Source organism: Mustela putorius, unplaced genomic scaffold (genome assembly GCF_011764305.1).
Source record: "Mustela putorius furo isolate JIRA1106 unplaced genomic scaffold, ASM1176430v1.1 tig00001618_pilon_pilon_pilon, whole genome shotgun sequence".
NCBI classification, from domain to species: domain Eukaryota; kingdom Metazoa; phylum Chordata; class Mammalia; order Carnivora; family Mustelidae; genus Mustela; species Mustela putorius.
In genome coordinates, this window is record NW_025421819.1 from 830,322 (window position 1) to 848,566 (window position 18,245).

Consider the following 18,245-nt stretch of genomic DNA (forward strand, 5'->3'; position numbering starts at 1 on the left):
TGGCTTATGCTGGTCCTCGGTGACCAGGAAAGTTGCTCCACGTGGTCGTGGGGACAATGGCCTCGAAGACACGCACAGAAGCCTCGGGACGGCAGTTCAGCTGCCCCCAGATGGGGACCCTGAAAACCGTGTGTCACGCAGGCATGTGCTCATCCGTCCCCAGGAGAGAGCCTGGCCACTCGCCTGTCTCACCCCGACACCCTGCGGTGCACCTGGGTTAGAGTGCCGCACGGTGGACACGTCGCAGACCGGGGCTGGACACTGGTTCTTGGTGATGGCCCTCATCTGTCAGACGCAGGCATTGGGTTCTCATGGGACTCAGTGGATAACGCGCAGAGCTTTAGAACAGAATTGCAGACGTGTACGTGTGTGACTCGGTGTCCCTCCTCTCCATAGCTTGTCCGGACTGCCGGCGGTGCCGCCCAAGTCCCACTTGGTGGGTCCAGGGCTCTCCTCTGGGTGTCCTCCAGGGAGGGAGCTAAAGGGTCCTGAGCGAGGTCCACCTGGCCCAGACCTGAACCCAGGACTCGACACAATGTCCTCTGTGCTCCAAACAGTGCCCTGGGGCCAGCAGGGGCAGAAAGCAGGTCTCAGGGCACAGGCAGGGGCCCGACTGGCCGGCTTCAGTCCTGTCGCCACTTGTGTGTGTTCAGAGCGAACGGAGGGGAGGCTGCTAGACGGAAAGGGATGAGAGAGCGAGAGAGGGAGAGGTAGAGCGCGGGGGACAGGGAGAGGGAGTGAGAGGCCCCTTGGAACCATGCCTGGAACAAAGTGAGCACTTGAACCGCTTCTACAAAACAACGACCAAAAAAAAAGAAAAAAAAACCCACCAAAACCCCGACCCTCTCTCTGCACACACGCGGAAAGCGCAGCTGGCGGGGCGAGATGGGAGGCCCCCAGCTCCTAAGTGCAGACCCGGACTTGTCCCCGGAAGCCCCAGCGACCCTCGGCACCAGGGAGCCTCCAGAGAGGGCTGCCCGGCGGCCCCTAAGCAGGGACCCGGTTGCTGCCGCTTCACGCCAAGCCTGAGGTCCCGCCCCGCCCCGCCCCGCCCCAGCCCTCGGGGAGGGTGCGAAGGGAGGAGCCGCGCGCATGTGCACAGCTGGCGCCCCCCCCCCCGCCCCCAGCACACAGCTGGGACGTGGGCCGTGCGGGCGGGCGCAGTCCGGAGCCCGCAGGGTCGCGCCGGGCCCCGCCGGTCCTCTCGCGTCCGAGCGTCGCGCGCCCAGGGCCATGGCCGTGCGACCCGCGGGCCCCGCGCGCCGCTGCCTGCTGGCGCTGGTGCTCTGCTGCGGCTGGGGGGCGCTGGCCACGGTCGCCCCGAAGTCGGGCGCCGGCTGTCCGAGCCGCTGCCTGTGCTTCCGCACCACCGTGCGCTGCATGCATCTGCTGCTGGAGGCCGTGCCCGCCGTGGCGCCGCAGACCTCCATCCTGTGAGTGCGGCGGGGCGCGCGGCCCGGGTCGGGGGGTGGGGGGACCCGGGCGGGGGACCAGAACCGGTGGGCAGGGCTCTGGGTTTGGGGCTGAGCAGTGGCCCTCGGGCCTTTGTCCGCCTTGGCCCGGGCGCGGAGGGCGGACCTGAGCGCGGGGCGCGCGGCCTCCGGAGCTTCCTTTGTTAGCAGCTCGGAGTCCCCGGCGGGACGGGGGAGCTGCGGGGGCCGCCCGTCCGAGTCCCGCTCGCCGCCCCTGCCCGGCCCCCTCCCTGGGTGTCCGCGCCCCCTCGGCGCCCAGCTCTCCCCGCTCCCGCCCCTCTCCGTCCCCGCCCCGCCCGAACGCGGTGCACGGGTCGCCCCCCTCCTCCGCGCCTCCCCTGCCCGCTCCCTGTCCTGTTGGTTTCCCTTCTCCGCGCCCCCTTCTCCCTCTGGGGCCTCTCTCGGTCCGCTGCAGATGGGCGCGCCCCCGCGCCTCGCCGTCCTCCAGGACCGCGGTAGCCGCGTCCCCTCCTTGGGGGACCTTCCCTCGCGGCCCCTCAGGGACCCGTAGCGGCGCCCTTGTCCCCGCATCCGCTGGGCGCGGAGAGCCTCCTGCCCGGCGGCCCCCGGCTCGAGGGGCGCGCGTCCCGCGGACTTGGACGGTGCCCCAGCGAGCGCGGCCGCCGCGGTGCGGGTCTGCGAGTTCCGGGGCGGCCCCGGTGTGCGCCGAGGGCTCGGGCGCGTTTCCGCCCGGGCGCGCCTCTCACGGGGCTGCCGCCCTCGGCGCCACTTGGCGCTCAAGTGGGTACAAAGTGTCGCGCACTTGGCCTCTGCGCGGCGCAGACACCGCGCGGACCTCGCCCCTCCCCGGAACGCCCCCTCCCCGGAGGCCGACCCCGACCCTCGGCCGCGGCGCAGGCCTAGTGCAGCCTCCAGCGTTCCGGACGCGCCCCTGATGAGGGGCTCTCCAGATCTGTAGAGGCGGGCGCCGGCCGTCTCCGCGTCCTACAGCTGTCCTTCTGGATGCCAAAAATAGTTTCCACTTTTCTTGGCTGAGCCGGACTCCTTTTGGCACCGCCCAAGAGCCTGCAAAAGTTGTAAAATCGTGAGCGAACCATAGGAAGTGGGCGGAGGGCGTTGAACTGTGAGAGCCAGTCCCGGGCGCAGCGCTCCTGGCCGCCGACCGTGCCGCGGGGGCCGCGGGGTCTTTGGCGGGAGCCAGCAGCGCCGTTCTTCAGGGAGAGAGACGGTTCCTTTCCGGAGGGTCTGGCCTCCACGGGGGCAGCGCTGAAGCCGGGGGCTGCAGGCGGCGCAGCTGGGGTTGTCGGACTGGGAGAATTTCCTCCCTGAGTCGCCGTAGAAAGCTGGACCCCGAAGCCGCTTTTCACATCTGGCGGGTGCTGGGCTTTGCCGCCACATCTTAATTGTTTTTAAAAAGAGCCGGACTCCAAGTTAGGAGGGTTGCAGAACCAAAACGGGGTCTTCGGCCTACCCTGCCTGGTGCAATTCGCCACAGAGACCTCAGGTGTTTCTAAAATAGCCCAGGGCAAGCCCGGAAAGTGACAAAGTGACCTCGTGGTGAGCCCGCAGGGTTTCCAGACGGCTTTCATTGACATCAGCTTTACCTTCTGTCTGCACGGATTTTGTAGTTTCAGAAATTTTTTTTTTTAAAGATTTTATTTACTTATTTGACAGAGATCACAGGCAGAGAGACAGGCAGAAAGAGAGGGGGAAGCAGGCTCCCTGCAGAGCAGAGAGCCCAGAGCCCCATGTGGGGCTCGATCCCAGGACTCTGGGATCATAACTTCAGTGGAAGGCAGAGACTTAACCCGCTGAGCCACCCAGGCGTCCCCAGAAATGATTTGAAAAGACCTTGCTTAGTCTCATGGAGTCCTTGAGGCAGACCAAACGCAGGCTCTGCCGACCAAGTCCCTTGCACAAGGAAGCCAGCTTGCACAGATTATCGGTGAAATGAGCACACACCCACTTTGCCACTCTGCAAACCAAGGTCCAGAAGAGGCTGCCAGTGGAGACCCTGGGACCCGGCTGGGGCCCAGTCCCGCTGTGATAGGTTCCCTAGGGGGACATTTTGCAGGTCACTGGACCCTGGACAGAGGTCACAGGAGCCAGGGTAGTCATGGTGAGGGCACAGGCTTTGGGAAACTGAGGGGACAGTCCAGACGGGAGCCCCTGGCGGGCATGCAGGACACGAAGAGGACTGTGGCCCAGTTCGTCCGTCCCGGTGGGGGCATGGTAGGTGCTGTCACGTGACAGACTGCTCCTGCAGAAATCTTTAATTTTCCCTTGTGGCTTGTCTCCCAGATCCCTGCTCTCATACACCATGACTTTTTCCCCCCTATTTTTAAAGAAATGACTTGGTAGAAATTGGGAACTTAAAAATAAGAAGATAAATCAGACAGAACCTGACCCCCCAATTAGCTGGACCATGTGACCCTGTGTCGTCCCTTTGTTTTCAGGACCTTCCTACTGGCACCCGCAGCCCCGAAAAAGATGGAGTCGGAGCCCCTGGTCTGAGTTCCCGTGCTCTCCGGGAGTGTGTTCGGGCTGGGCCCTCCCCGGGTGGTTGAGGTTCGTCCCTGGTCGGGGCCTCAGAAATCGCGGTTTGTGGCTGTGCTGGGCTTCCAGATGGGTTTGGCCCCAGCTCATGCCCACTGGCAGCACTGGCTGGTGTTGCAGAGGGAACCGCACCGGCCCGGCTGTGGTCTGGAGCCTGGGGCTGCGGTGGGCCTCTCTGGTCCGCAGGCCCCCTTCTCTGCCACCTCCAGGACCTCCTTCCCCACCAGCGGCTGCGCTAATGTAGAAATGCTGTTCTGGTTGGGAATGTTCTGGTCTGCTGAGCAGCACAGTAGAAGCTCGTCCCCAGGATCATTAAAAAGCGAGGACTAAAGCAGTAGGACATTTCTGCCCTCTGGCCCCCTCTGGGGTTCTGGCCTCGCGCCCTACTCCCTGCCCGCCCCCCAGCCCCTTTCCTCCCCTGTAGCCTCCACTGTGAGGTCATGGGAATGGACTCTGAAGCTGACATCCAGAGACGCCCCAGGCCATGCCAGACCACCGTCCATGTGACAGGAAGCCCTGGGGCGCAGCCCGGCCCCAAAGTAGGCGGGGTCTCTGCCCACCAGACAGCTGCCCCGTTCTGCCGCCTCAGCTTGCTGATCAGCGGCTGGGTTTGGGATCTGTGCCTGTGTCCAGTCCCACCCCGGGGCACACGTGGTCCCCTGGAGCCCTGGAGAGCGTGGGCATGCCGGCGGGGGAGGAGCAGCAGCTGGTGCAGGGCTGGCCCTGTGGCTCCACGGGAAGCTGCTAGGAGCGCCCCCAGCACTGTGCACCTGGGGACCCCAGTGCTCCCGCTCCGTGGGTGGGGACCCCAGTGTTCCACGGGCGCCTCTGGGGATGGTGGCGCATAGCAGCCCTCTCTCGTCCCTCAGTCCCCGTCCCCTGGAGATGAGCACCCCGGCCCCCCAGCCCTGACGTCCCCCACCTCCCTGGAGCTCCCCAGACTGGGCTGTCGGGAGAATCTCCCTTCCCACCAACTTCTCTGTGCGCAAACGAGTCTCATGGGAGTTCAGCAGAGATGCATCTGTGGGCTGGGAGGTGGGGTGGGCGGTGGGGTCCCTCCCGCTGCTGTTCTCTGCGCGCTTCCGTGCTGTCGGCTCCTAGGAAGCACCTCACTGCTGACCCTGCCTTCTGGGGATGCTCTCAGCGCCTGGGAAGGTTGGCCTGAGCCCTAGGAGGCCAGTCCGTGGGCCTCCTCTGGGCTCTGCAGGACCCTTGGGAGCCGTGCTGACGTTCGAGCCTTTGGCTTACTTGGAGCAGGTTCCTGATTTTCCACGTCATGCTGTGAGGATGAAGTCCGAGTCTTGTTGATCGCAGCTTGGATGTGTTTGACGGGTGCTCTAGGATTATGTGAAAATACAAGGTACTGGTGATCTGTCTTCCCAGAACGGTGGCGGACCCATTCCCTGCATGGCAGACGGCTCCTGGGGTCCCTGCACATGGGCGGCTGCTGTCATCACAAGTGACCCGTGTGCCGCGGTCTGAGGAGGAAACTGTTCTGCCTTCAGGGGAAGCTCTGAGGGACCTCCTGCTCCGGCCACATGCAGCGTTTGCCCTCGGAGTGGCTTGTGTGCGGTTCCGGGTGTTTGCAGTGCCGGCTCCGCCATCCGTGTTTTCGCCCCATCGAGGGAAGGGGTGGTAAAGGCTCGTTGGTCCCTGCAGCTCGGCTCCGTGCGCCGGTCCTGCTTCACCTGCCTTCTCTGCCCAGCCCCGGGACTCAATTTCCCTCCATAGAGATGCCCGGCCACTGTGGGCTTCCCTCCCATGGCCCGGGTGCCGCACGGCGGACTCAGTGTCTGGGCACAAGTGCTCGGAGTTGTTCAGAGCCCGGACAAGTCTGCTCTGCCAGCCACGCCCGCGGGAGGGGGCGAGGGCCCACGGCCAGCGGGGGACACAGGCATCCCTACAAGGGCGTGTTGGGCAGACCCAAGGGCCATCGTCTGCGGAGAATGAGGCTTCAGCATGACGTGTCCGCAGAAGTGGAGAAAATCCCCGTCTGCAAAATGGATCTCATCATGGAAAACCAGGTAGAAGTCTGGTTTGCACCGGGCCGGGGCGTTTTCTCTTTCTGATGGGAGATGCTGGGCCTCCCTCGGGTGTCACAGCAGGAAGAAACGAGCAGATGCCCACAGGACAGCCGAGCTCTGCCGTCCAAGGGCAGAGCTGCTGGTTCCTGGACTCCACGTGCCGAACCCCGCATGTGCGGACCCCATGTCCGTCCCCAGATGAGAGCGGGGCTTTATTGGTGTGGACGATAATCTTACCGACAGCTTAAAATCTTCTAAATCGATCATTTCGATGGTTTATATTTTGTCTTGAAGTTAATTTAGAAAAACACAAATTGTGCTTTCTCTTCCCCTGCCCCTGGGCTTCTCTCCATGCTCGTCCCATCCGCCAGCAGCCTCGAGGGTAAATCCTGGGTCTGCACCGGCCGGGATCGCTGAGGTTCCGTTGAAACAGTTACGTTCCTGGTGTGCCGTCAATCCAGACAGACACGGAGTTAAGGAGAGCTTCCCGCGTTCCCTGGGGTCCCCGTTGCCTGGCTGGCCTACATCATTCATCTCCTGACTCATGTCTTTACTCTGGAATCTGCTGCTCTGTCCCTCCACAGCCGGGGGCACAGAGCTTCCGAGGCAGATCCCTGGCGAAGAAAGAGTGAGCAGACCCCCGCCGTGTCCCAGGCACCCCGTCCCTCTGTAGGATTTTCTTGGGCCCCCTTTGCTCATGGGGTTCTGGATCTGCTTGCCAGGGGATCCTCGGCCCCGGAAGGTGGGGTCAGGCCGTCTTCCCGGTTGGAAGCCCAGGCCGGGGCAGGCGGAGGAGTTGGAGGAGCCGGGCTCCACCCCTTGGCGGGAACAGGCTCTGGTCTCAGGAGCCTGGGAGCTCAGAGGTTCATCCAGGCTTTTGTTCTGTGTCCGGGTCTGCAGAGTGATTAGTGGGTGATTAGGCCCTTTTCTGACCTTTGTCCTGGTGAATTTTCGCTTAAGAAGAAAAGACTTGATGAGGCACAATTAACATTGTAAAAGGTTCACCTATTCAAAGTGCTGAGTTTTGACCTGGTCCTTTTCCTGTGAAGCCCGCACCACAGTCAGGTCGGGAAACTCCCTGGCCCCGGAGAGCTCCCGCCCCCTCCCGCCCCCTCCCTGCCCCGTTGGCCTCACTGAGGTTGCTGGGTTGGCTTTCACGGAGGGGATACTGGTCAGTCTTTGTTCCCTTCCTGGAGTGGCTGTGTCTGGTTTGGGCACATCAGGGTCAGTCTCATCTCCGAGGCTGAGTTCCGAACAGGCCTTCCTTTTCCATATTTGGGGGGACTGTGGGCAGAACTGGTTTGGGTTCTTTCTGTGTCTGGCAGAGCTTGCCTGGGAAGCCTCCAGGCTCGGGCTGTCCTTGCAGGAGGGTTTTGCAGGACAGCAAGGCCCTTCCCGGGAGTCTGGGCAGGGCTGCGTTCCTTCCTGAATGAGCTGCGCTTGTGCTCCTCATAGTACCCCCCTCCCCCCTCCAGGACTCCCCCTGACTCCTCTTCTCCTGCTCATCAGCAGACAAAGGGGCGGCTTCTGCTGCTTGAGCTCGGTCGGTTCCGCGGAACTTTGCAGAAACCTCACCCTGGGATTCCCTGGTTTCTCTCTCGTTTTCTGATTTATTAGTTTCTCCTGTGACCTTTGTTTCTTCCTTTCTTACACTTTGGACCCTGTCCTGTGTCTGCTCATGTGTCTGGGTGGCGCCCTACGGATTCCTCTGGGCATCACCCCAGGCTCGGGGTCCTGCCACTCGGCTGCCTCAGTCTCCCCACATGCACGGCATCATCCCTGCTCCTGTGCGGTGACCTGGGGAGCTGGTGTTGTCTCGGGGATCCTGAGTTTGTTGACTGTGCTGGCCGCACGACACTCGTTTCCTGTATTTCAGGAGTTTTCGGTCGCGTGGGGCAGGAGAGCAGGGCTGGTCGCTGCTACTCCCCATGGTGTTCCAGTGTGAGCCCCCACGCCTTTTTATTTCTGATTAAAAAACGACAAACTTTAAATTTTTCTGCAACAGCGTGTCTTAAAAAGTAAAAGAAGGAAATACCGCCGCGTTCCCGTGCCCAAGTCGGGATTCAGAGAGATCAGAATCCGTCCCTTCTGCCTCTGGAGCGCCCTTCTGTGGGTCCGGGCGGTGTGACCGCATCCCGAGGCTGCCGCCACGCCAGCCTGTCCTCCTCCCACACCTCCCGCAGTGCGGGTACTCCTGGGTGGGCGGCTGCCCTTGGGGGTTCTGCTCTGAGCCAGGGGCCCGCATGCTGGGCCGTCGGACAGCTGCCCATGGTGGGCAGACGGTCCGGACCGGAGAGGGCCCGGCCCCTGCGCTGAGGCTCGCATGGGCGGCCTCCGACTGTAGGGGCGGAGGTGAGTAGCCGAGCCCAGCCGGGTACTTACAGTCCGACTCCTGAAGAAGGTGTTGGCCACAACAGGGACTCGGGGACCCAGGCCGTCCGGTCGCACTGTCCCCCCTCCACCCTGCTCTACGCTGTCCCAGCAGGGGAGGATTTGAGATCCTGAGCAAGGCCTGGCGTGGTGGCTGCCGTCCGCCGTCCCAGCCTGGGGACGCCGATCAGTGCGCGGCGGAGAGGGCCAGGGCAGTGCGGGCGTCTCCTGAGTGGGGGCGACGGCTGGGCTGCACTTGGTGGCCCGTGATGACCGCGGTCCTGGTCAGGCCCCACGTCCTGTGCCCTCCGCCGCGGCTGCTGCTGTCCCTGTCCCCGAGGGGCTCGGACCTCTCGCCCCCCTTCTCACTGAGGTCCGCTGGGGGTTGTGCGGCTGCTGGCCACTCTTTTCTGGACACCGTGACCCCCGCCTCGCTTCGCGCTGGCTCTGGGCTGTGCAGTTGACTTATCCCGTGCAGAGGGTTGCCCGGTGTGGATCCGCAGGCGCTGTGGGACCGTCCACGGGCACCCACAGCTCAGCCAGGCTCCTGTAAGCCAGTGGCTTCGCTGCAGACTTCCCCGCGCATGGCAGAGTGGGGCTGGCGGTGGCCTTGGCTGAGCACTGATTCCAAGGGCCAGGGACGAACACAGGCCGAGAGGGTGTGTGCCCCTGTCCACAGGACTGACTCTACCTTGTGCGTCCCGCGACCCTGGAGTTGTGAGTGAGCTTGGAAGAGCTCTGAACGCCTGCCGCTGGGCCTTGGGTCTCAGGCGGCTTCAGCTGCTCCCCATTGTTGGCCCCACCCCCGGGCGCGGAGCCCCCCCCCGCCCCCCCACTCCTCCCCACCCCCGCCTGAAGGAAGGTGAGCCACGCTCGCGCCAGCAGACATAGCAGGGGAGGCGGGGAGACCTGCCTTCTTGCCCGCTAGCCACACCGTCCAGCTTCCTCTTCCTACGACATTTTAGGAGTATTTCATGGAAGGTGCACACGTCCGTAGCAGAAGAACGTGAAAGAACAGATGAACCCAGCACGACACATCACTCGTGTTCTTACCTTAGAGGAAGCACTTTCAGATTGGGGCGTACGTCCCCAAACGCTGACGTGTGTGTGGGTCGCACGGGCATGCGCGTGTGTCTGTGTGTGCACATCCCGTCTCCGTGTTTGCCGTCTGTCCACCTGCGTCCGTCTGTCATCTGTGTGCCTGTGTCCGCCATCTGTCTTCATCATCTTCCCTCGCATCCGTCCGTCCGTCTGTCCACCCATATCTACCCATCTGTGTGCCTGTCCATCCATCCATCTGCTGTCCGTCCATCCGTCCATCCATCCTTTCTTCCATCTGTCCGTCTGTCTGTCCTTCCATCCGTCCACCCATCCGTCCATTTGTCCGTCCATCTACCCATCTCTGTACTTATCCGTATCATCCGTCTGTTTATCCATCTCTTCTCTACCCAACTATTTTTTTATCCATCCGTCTATCTGTCCATCTATCTGTCTGTTATCTTTTCGTGACATTTATCTACCCATCCGTCTGTCTGTCCATCTATTCATCAGTCTGTCTGTCCATCTATCTGTCTGTTATCTTTTCGTGACATTTATCTACCCATCCGTCTGTCTGTCCGTGTATCTGTCATCTACAAAGACTGGGACCCAGTTCCTGTCCTCTGCAGTGCACGTGGCATGTTCTAAGTCTTGGGACACATTGGGGCTCTGAGCCTGGTCCATCATTAAAGGTCTGTACCGTTACCGTGAACGGCCATGTAGCATTTATTTGCTTAAAGTCGCCAGTTTTGTTGAACTACATTTTTATGGTTTGTTACTTGGTTTCCACATTTCTACTTCTTTACAGTTTCTCCCAAATGCCACTGTCTGTGTGTGTTGGTTATTTTAGGGCACGTTTCTGTAATCTGCGAAGTCTTGGTCTGCACCAAGGGCTCAGGTCAGCACGTGGTGGGCTTTTCCTGGTCTGTTTTTTCCGGACACTTTTCCTGAGGACGGCTGTCCTCCGTTAGCATCGATCCCACACCTGCCACTGAGCTAATCCAGTGAGGTCGGGGTGAGTCTGCAGAGGCGCGTGGCTTGTTGCTGTGGTGGGTGGGACACGGGGCCCCTCTCTGATGCCTGCACCGTGGAAACGGGATGCACGCACCCGCGTTTGCTCAGGAAGGACACGTTAGTCGTTACGAATTGTCTTCTCTCTGAAGACTTGGATCTCAGTTTGCCCTGAAAATGGAACCAGTCATCGATTTGTCTCCATCACTGGGCTTTTGTGGACTGGGTCTGCTGTATTTGGGCTCCTGACAGCTTCTGTCTGTGGCCTGGTATGGAATTCTGGGTTGGTCTCTACCCACGGTTGGCTTTCTCCTGGACTGACGGTCACCCGGGAGCCTGCCCTGGGAGGAGCCGCGCGGTCCTGGCGCTCGGCTGTGGGAGAGGAGGGTGGTTGATGCTTGCTGGTGGTCCCGTTTGTGAAGACACTGCAGACCCTGGATTCATGAGTACCGAAGTGTCGGTCCGGGGGACAGATTGGCCCAGGTTCTTGGGATCCCCTGGTCAGACCGTTTTCATCACCCGGTCAGTAGGTGACCTTCTTCTGTGTGTGCTCTGTTTAAAGACACCTGATCTAATGCAGCCTTCTAGTAAATGAACCGGGAGCTGGAGCCTGAGGAAGGCTCATCTCGTGCCCGATTTTTCCTGAGACACGTGAGGGTGTCTCCAAGTCAGGCACTAGACAGACCCCAGCACGATGCTTGGGGACAGTTTTAAGCTGCAAAGTCACCAGAATTCAGGATAGAAATGCAGACAGCTTAGCGCTCACGGGCTGGTGAGCAGGAGCCTGTGTACTGCCTGAGCGAGAAGAAGCAGGGAGAGTCCCCTTGCTCCCCGGCCGCAGGGAGTGTGAGCGTCGGCTGCCCAGGCTGCCCACCGCTCCCTGCTTGTCCCTGAGTCACTGCCAGAACCCCGCGAGGATTGGTTTTAGGGTCACAGATAGATGTTAGCGAGTGGGAAAATTCCCAGTGTGGAGCCCCCAAATCCTGAGGATTGAGTGTGTGCTCCGGTATTGTGTGTAGAGGTGCAGGCACCTGAGGACGAGGGAGGGGACCCCCCCACTGTGGACACCACAGCCCCACTCACCCCGGGAGACCTTCTCAGTCTGGCCCTGGTTTCTCGGAGGGGCTAGGACCCAGGCAGGTCCCTGCAGAACACAGAAACCCCGAACGTGTGAGTGACTTGGAAGTCCTGGCGTTTAGTTATTTAGAAACGTCCTAGGGAAGTCACTGTGGGGGGCACTCCCGGTGAGGTGCTAGGCATGGACAAGAAGCAGGCGGCCCCCGGTTTCCGACGCGCTGCGCGTGGAGAGCGGGGTGACCACGGCACGGAGAGCGGGGCGCACGCCGCCGGGGCTGACCTGGGGCTGGCGGGTGAGGAAGGACGAGTGTCCCGCAGAGGGCGGAGGAAGCGCCGGGTTGGCAGGCCCGAGGTGTGCCCGGAGCGGAGATCCTGGTGCCGCGCTTTCCGGTGAGCTCATTTACCCCCGAAGCCTCGGTTTCCCCCTCGGGGGGTTCGGAGGGTGTGGAAAGGCAGGCACTGGGAATGTGCTGACGCAGCCTGGCCCGGTCGATGGGTTCACCGTGGAAACTTGTTTTATCGAGTTTCTCCTGAACTGGGGGACGGCGCCAGCGGAGTTGGGGGACTGATGGCCCCTGCAGGCCCGGGAAGGACTGATCTGCGGCGCTGGTGATGGCCGGGTTCCTCCCGCTGGTGCGGCCCTCGGGCTCCCAGCCTGCCGCTGTTCTGTGACTTTGATCGAGGGGGTGACTTGGGATTCAGACAGGAAATGCCACGAAACATAGTATTCAGTGCATTCTAGAAATGCAGTTTTCTAGACCAAACCCAGACCCTTAAAAAGCGTGAAGTTGATGGCACGTGGACAGCGCCTGCAAGGACCTGGGAACCCCTCGGTGACCGCGGGGTCCCGGCCGCCCATCCGTCGAAGTGGCGCTCTGGCAGGGCTCTACGGCTGACGCGTGGCTCCGGGCTCGGCACAGGAAGCACAGGGCTCCGGCTCCTCCCGGGGAGCAGAAGCTGGCGTCCGGGCGCGGTGCCGACCGGAGCTCTCGGGTCATGAAAATAAAGCTTCTGTGGCCCTTGGGGCAGGAAGAGCTCTTCCCTCCGAAGTGCGGTCGAAGGAAGCCTGACCTCACAGACCCTGAGAGTGTGTCCCCGGAGGACAGGCTGCGGCTCACGGCAAGTCCTTGCAGCTCGGGCGTCCCGTCCGGTCTCTGCTTGCGCGAGGGAGGGAGGAGCTGGACTGGGCCCGCGGCTCCTGGAGCGGAGCAGGATCTCCGGGTCCGCAGGCGGCCGAGCGGCCCTTTAACTTCCGGAAATACCGGTGCGAGCGGCGGCCCTTAGTCATGGTGGTTATTTACCGGGACACGGGGGATGTTTGTGTCGGCACGGCGACAGGTGGCTAAATACTCGTCTTGAGCATTTGTTCTTGTGCATTTTTGTTACGTCCGCGTCTGTCACCCCTCCATCCTGCCGCCCGTCCGTTCTTCTGTCTTCACGTTCACCATTGACCCGCCCCCCGTCCACCCACCTGCCCGTCCGTCCGTCCGTCCAGCCTTCCCTCCCCCGTCCAGACTCACCCGTCCGTCATCCACCCGCACACTCCCTACCCTCCACCTGCTCTCCGTCCGTCCGTCCGTCCGTCCGTCCAGCCTGTTCTCCCTCCTTCCTGGCATCCCCGTTCGCGCCGGGCGTGGGTGCCGAGACGTGCGCCCCTGCTGCACGGAGGCTCCCTGTATGGGGGACAGGCTACAGGCACACCCCGCAGTGCCCGCCGCGTGCACGGGCCTGCCCCTTCTCTCCCTCTCATGGGTCAGGGTGGGATCGGAAGCCCAGCTAGAGAGGAGCAGGAAAGGAAGTGGTTGTGGAAAGAACTTCCTGTAGACCCGAGACCCTTTCCTCCTAAGCTCGGAATGTGCCAGCTGTGAAATCCTTCCTCCTCGGGGCACCCGGGTGGCGAGGTCAGCGAGGCATCGGCCTCTCGGGTTCGGTTCAGGCTGTGTCGGGGTTGTGAGCTCGAGCCTCAGTGGTGCTCCGCACTCAGGCTGGGCTGCTACTTTCTCCCTCTCTCTCCCTTTCTGATAAATAAAAAAGGAAATAAAAATAAAAACAAGAAAGCCGAAATCCCAGTTCTTCATCCTCGTCTTTGGCCACGAAGAAGCGGATTCTTTGCGCATTCCCAGTGCCCTGCGTGTGGCAGCGGCTGCCGGGCCGGGCTCCCGGGAGGACGGCGTCCGGCGGAAAATTACGTGAGTCGTCGTGGTCAGCTCCTCCGGGGCTTCCACGCGGCCCTGGAGACTGGACAGGACCCAGCTCGGTACACAGTGGGCTCCGCATTAGGGCTTCACGTGTTCTCCCTGGGGACAGACTCCCAGGCGGCAGGGACTCTGAAAATCAGGACCGAGAAAGGAGACGGCGCCACCGCAGAGCTGCGGGTCGGGCAGGGCAGGCTGGTCATGCGGAATGACCTGGATTCGAAGGAACCGCCCCCGTCTTGTGCCTGGGAGGGGCTTCGTGGGTCGGTGTTACTGCCCTTCTCTGCAGGGTGCTGTCTGGGCCCCTTCCCTGAAGGTTTCCCCCCAGACCCGTCTGTGGGGAGCATTTCTCATGCTTCCTTCGTCCTGGGGTATTTTTTGAGTGATGGAACGGTCTCCTTTAGCACTCTAAAATGTTTTCTTGTCCAGTAATTACCCGAGTCGCATCTCTTATCTTCCTAGAACTTCATTCTCTGTGTAAGAAGCCCCTTCGGAAAGGTGTTCTCAGCCTCTGGGCGGACAGTAACTGCTGTCCCTACTTACCGATTCCATTTTCCGATCCAGTGTGGGTCATTAAAACACAGCCTGGTGTGAGACACGCAGCCAGCAGAAATCCGCTTTGGTAGGGCCTGAAATCGGTGGCTTCCTGGGCTTGGTTTGTGTGGACAGAATGTGGCTCTCCGGTTACCAGGCGGTGAAGATTGGGTCCGTGCCCAGTGGGATAACATGCTTCATCCGTTGATTCTGCTGAGCTCATCAGAGAGCAGCTCTGTCTCCCGCTCTGCAGCTCTGCAGGAGTGATCTCCGTTAACCCCTTCAGCTGCTGAAGTCCTGGGATCCTGTAAGTAGGCTGACATCAGCGTGCCCGGGTGTGCCCGACCGTTAATTTCGTGTGCCACCTTGGCTAGGCCGTAGTACCCTACATTTGATGAGACGTTATTCTAGACGTCACTAAGTCAGTGGCCTTTGAGGAAAGCAGATCCTCCTCCACAGGGAGGGTGAGCCTCACTCAAGCAGGTGAAGGCCTTGGAGAGAAGTTTGGGAGTGCCCCGAGCAGCGAGGATGTCAGCAGAAGGCCTCAGCCCTCAGCAGCGCTTTCCCGGGCCTCCGGCCTGCTGGTCCATCCTGCAGATTCTGGGCTGACCAACCTTCCACAGTGAATGTCTCCTTAACATAAACACACCCTCCTGTGTACGGATCCAAGCGCGCACACGCCCCATTGGGTCTGTTTCTCTAGACGGGCCTGACCCGTGCCGTGTCCTTGTGGAGTGTCCGGCGACCGTGCTTGTCCTGCCACAGCTGGGTAGATCTGGTGGGCATCTGACCACGGTCAGTCCGTGTGCTGGCCAGTCGCTGAGGGTCAGGCCTAGTGTTGACGGCTCTCTGGGGAATCAGAGCTAGAAAATACTAAGGGACTCAGCAGTTGGCCGCGGATGCCGACACTTGCAGGCTGTGGCTGTAGACGGGTGCAGAGCCGCCCCCTGAGCCCTGTTGGCAGGCACAGAGCCCTGAGGATGCAGAGGGGGTCGGAGCGCACGCCAGGCCCGTAAGCACCCCGTGCACTACAGGGCGCCCGTGCCTGCGCCCCCCCCCCCACGGCCCCAGCCTCACCAGCTCCCTGCAAGGGAGAGGAGCCGGTGTCGGCAGCGGCCTCCGCTCCTGCGAGTCCTTAAATGGGTTTTTTCACTTGAGTCAAAAATAGTGGAAAAACTTGGTTACTTTGTTTCGGAACATTGTTTCGAGGAGGAAGGAAGCTCCCGTTTTAGTTCCGGGTTATTATGTAAGCGAGACCTTTAAGAAGGCGTCGAAAGCGCACTAAGGACAAAACAGAAAAATCCTTGTGATTTTGCTGCCGGTGCGCTGGGCGTGGACCGCTGCCTGTCCTCCTGCCCGTCCGTGTTCCTGTGGTGTGGGTCTGCTTCTCTCCGCCAGGAGGTCATCCACGCGGCCGCCCCTGCAGCCCGCACCGCCGCCCTTGCTGTCCCGTGCGCTGAGCTCAGAGGGCGACCGAAGACGTCTCCTTGGCACCAGCAGCTGGTCCCCATCGGGCTCTCCCGTGCTCACCGCCAAGGAGGTCATTTTCTGTGCTTGGTCATTGCCGTGACTCCCTGAGCACCTGCCAGGAGCCCCACTTTTCGGAGAGGGAGGCCGGTCATGGTTGTCGGGGCAGGTTGGGGCGGAGCCTGGGCCCCTGGAGGGGGCTGCCCATAGTCCGGTCCCCATGCACAGCTCTGCCGGGACACGTGCCCGGAACGTGTGCATCGGTGTGGGGGCGTGGTCTAGTCTGGCCGGCCCCTGTGCGGTGTGGGCTCAGGGCGAGAGCGCTGCCAGGGACTCGTCTGAGTGTGTGCGGTAGGAGGAGGGAGTCCTGACCGTCGCAGAACTTGCCCGAATGGACCCCTTCTGTGGGGTTCTTGGCACATGGGGGCCGTGGGGGCCAGAATGCTGGGCCCTTCCTGCCCGGTGGTCCCCCCGGCACCCCCTTCCTCCGGAGTTCCCTCTGCCCTTTCCACTCTGGTGGGCACCGTTCCCAGCGTTGGCAGGCGTCCACCCTGGTGAGGGGCCATCTGCTGGCCCGCCTGCTCCCTCCTCTCCCAGCCCTGCCTCTCACTTCCCGCAGCTTGTCGGACTTACAGACAAAGGGACAGGGACTCAGAGAAGGAGCAGGCTCAGGCCCCCCCGGGAGGCTAGGGGGTCTGCTAGTGTGTGAGTCCTGGTCGGTTCTGGGTGGGTTAGGATCGACCCGCAGGGGGTGAGTAGCGTACACACACGCGGCAGGTTGGTGACAGGCTGTCCTGCAGGGGCAGGTTGGTTCCAGTGGCTGGTAGATCCTGGGGTTGGTCGGAGCACAGAGTAATGCGGTGTGTTCCTGCCATAGGGGATAGAGCGCGCCGGGGCCCTGGATGTGTGTGGTCTGTGGTGTGTGGAGCAGAGACCAGTACTGTGCATCCGTGGAGTCGACCGTGGGTGCCCGGAACCCAGATCAGCTGTTTCAGAAGCTCGATTCAAGCCCGGCGTCCACCTCTGTCCCCCACACGGAGGCCAGAGGACGTGCCCCAGAGGCCACCCTCCGGGTCACATCCGGGCTTTGCGTCCCGAGGCGGGCTGTGCTCTCCTGGGCAGTGCCTCTCTTCGTGGGTTCTGATGTGTCCACGCCCCGGGGGATCCTCCCCGTCGCCCTGTCCCCCGTCCCTGCCCCTTTGCACCCCCTGCCTTTGCCCTGGCCCCATGCTGGGCTCCGAGAGGCAGGGGCTGGTTTCTGTCGCTCTAAGGAGGGGGCAGCTCGGGAGGCCTAACGCCAGTTTTCTGGAGCAGTTCTGTCGATTTTGGGTGCTTCTGGCAAGGGTTTGTGTGGGCCTGCGACGCGTGTTCCCAGGCTGAGTCACAGGAGACGGTCCCATATTCTTGAACGCGGTCGCTTCCTAACCGCTCCGAGCTGGGCCCGGTTCCTCCGTGTGCGCGGTGGGGACAGGCCCAGGTGCGGACGCTCGCACCCAGGCCGAAGTCTGGAATCTGAGATCCGGCCGGGTCCGTTTGCCGCCGGTGGTTCCCCGGATCAGGGAGGGTCCTCTTGCTCTTACCAGTCAGCTGCGCTGGAGGGTCTCTGGGGTCATCTGTCCCGGACGGTGGCGGCGGGCCTAGGGTGGGGGTGTGGCCGCTCTGGGGACCCAGCTGTGGGGGCGTCGACCGCCTGCCCCAGCCGAGATGAGTCAGGGCGTTGCCTCCTGGGGCGGCTCCCTCCTGGCACTGGCGAGAACAAACAACGGAACAGAAACTGAATGGACCCATGTACTTAAATTAAGGTTTTTACCAAGTTTTGTTGTACTTGAAGGAAAAGGGCACGGACTGTCTTAGGAGAACGGTTGCTCCCACGCCGGTTTTGTTCAGCACCTACACCACGGGTGGCCGGCGATGGCCAGGCACTGGCTGCAACGCCCGGTGTCGCGGGGGGTCCCTGGGCAGGCTCAGAGCAGGGCGGGTGTCCCGGTGACCGCACGCTCAGACAGCGTCCCAGATGTGAGGCGCTGCAGGAGGGCACGGGGCGCAGGAGTGCTTTCCCGTCAGGCACTTGGACAGGTGCTCACGATGGTGACTCCAACTCCGAATGCCAGGTCAGTCTTGAGGAGCGAGGTATGGGGGAGCCTCCTGCCGGCCGTGGGGCTCCGTGAGCACAGTCCGAGAGCTGGGACAGCACGGGGTGCGCCTGGGGACGGGGCTGGCGGCAGCGTGTTCAGGGAGCAGGAGTGGCGGGCCCCCCCGCAGGTGCAGGCTGAGGACCGGAGGCTCTGCAGGGTGGGGTGGGGGGCAGGGAGCGGAGTGGGCTGTGACGACGGCCATCGATGCTGGGGTCCGGGCAGAGGTTTCGGACGGAGAGACCCTCCGGGTCCCGCGCTGGCGTCGACACATCCGTGGCCGGCCCGTGAGCAACCACTGCAGTCCTGAGCTGCGTGTCAAGCTGGTGTTCCGGTGTTTGTTAGTTTTTTAATGAAAGAGAACTCTATTGCTTTAATGAAATATTTTTTTTCCAGTTTGTTAGTTCT

At 62.0% G+C, this 18,245-nt stretch overlaps 1 protein-coding gene across 2 annotated transcripts in view; it reads left to right on the forward strand.

Moving 5' to 3' along the window:
* Positions 1-1,124: 1,124 nt before the first annotated feature.
* The window catches only part of PXDN (peroxidasin), a 68,581-nt gene continuing 51,460 nt past the window's right edge, over positions 1,125-18,245 (forward strand). For both annotated transcript variants that reach the window (XM_045087916.1, XM_045087917.1), the window contains exon 1: positions 1,125-1,433. In XM_045087916.1, coding sequence (XP_044943851.1) covers positions 1,234-1,433 — 200 coding nt within the window. In that variant the 5' untranslated portion in view covers positions 1,125-1,233. The remainder of the gene's footprint in view (positions 1,434-18,245) is intronic.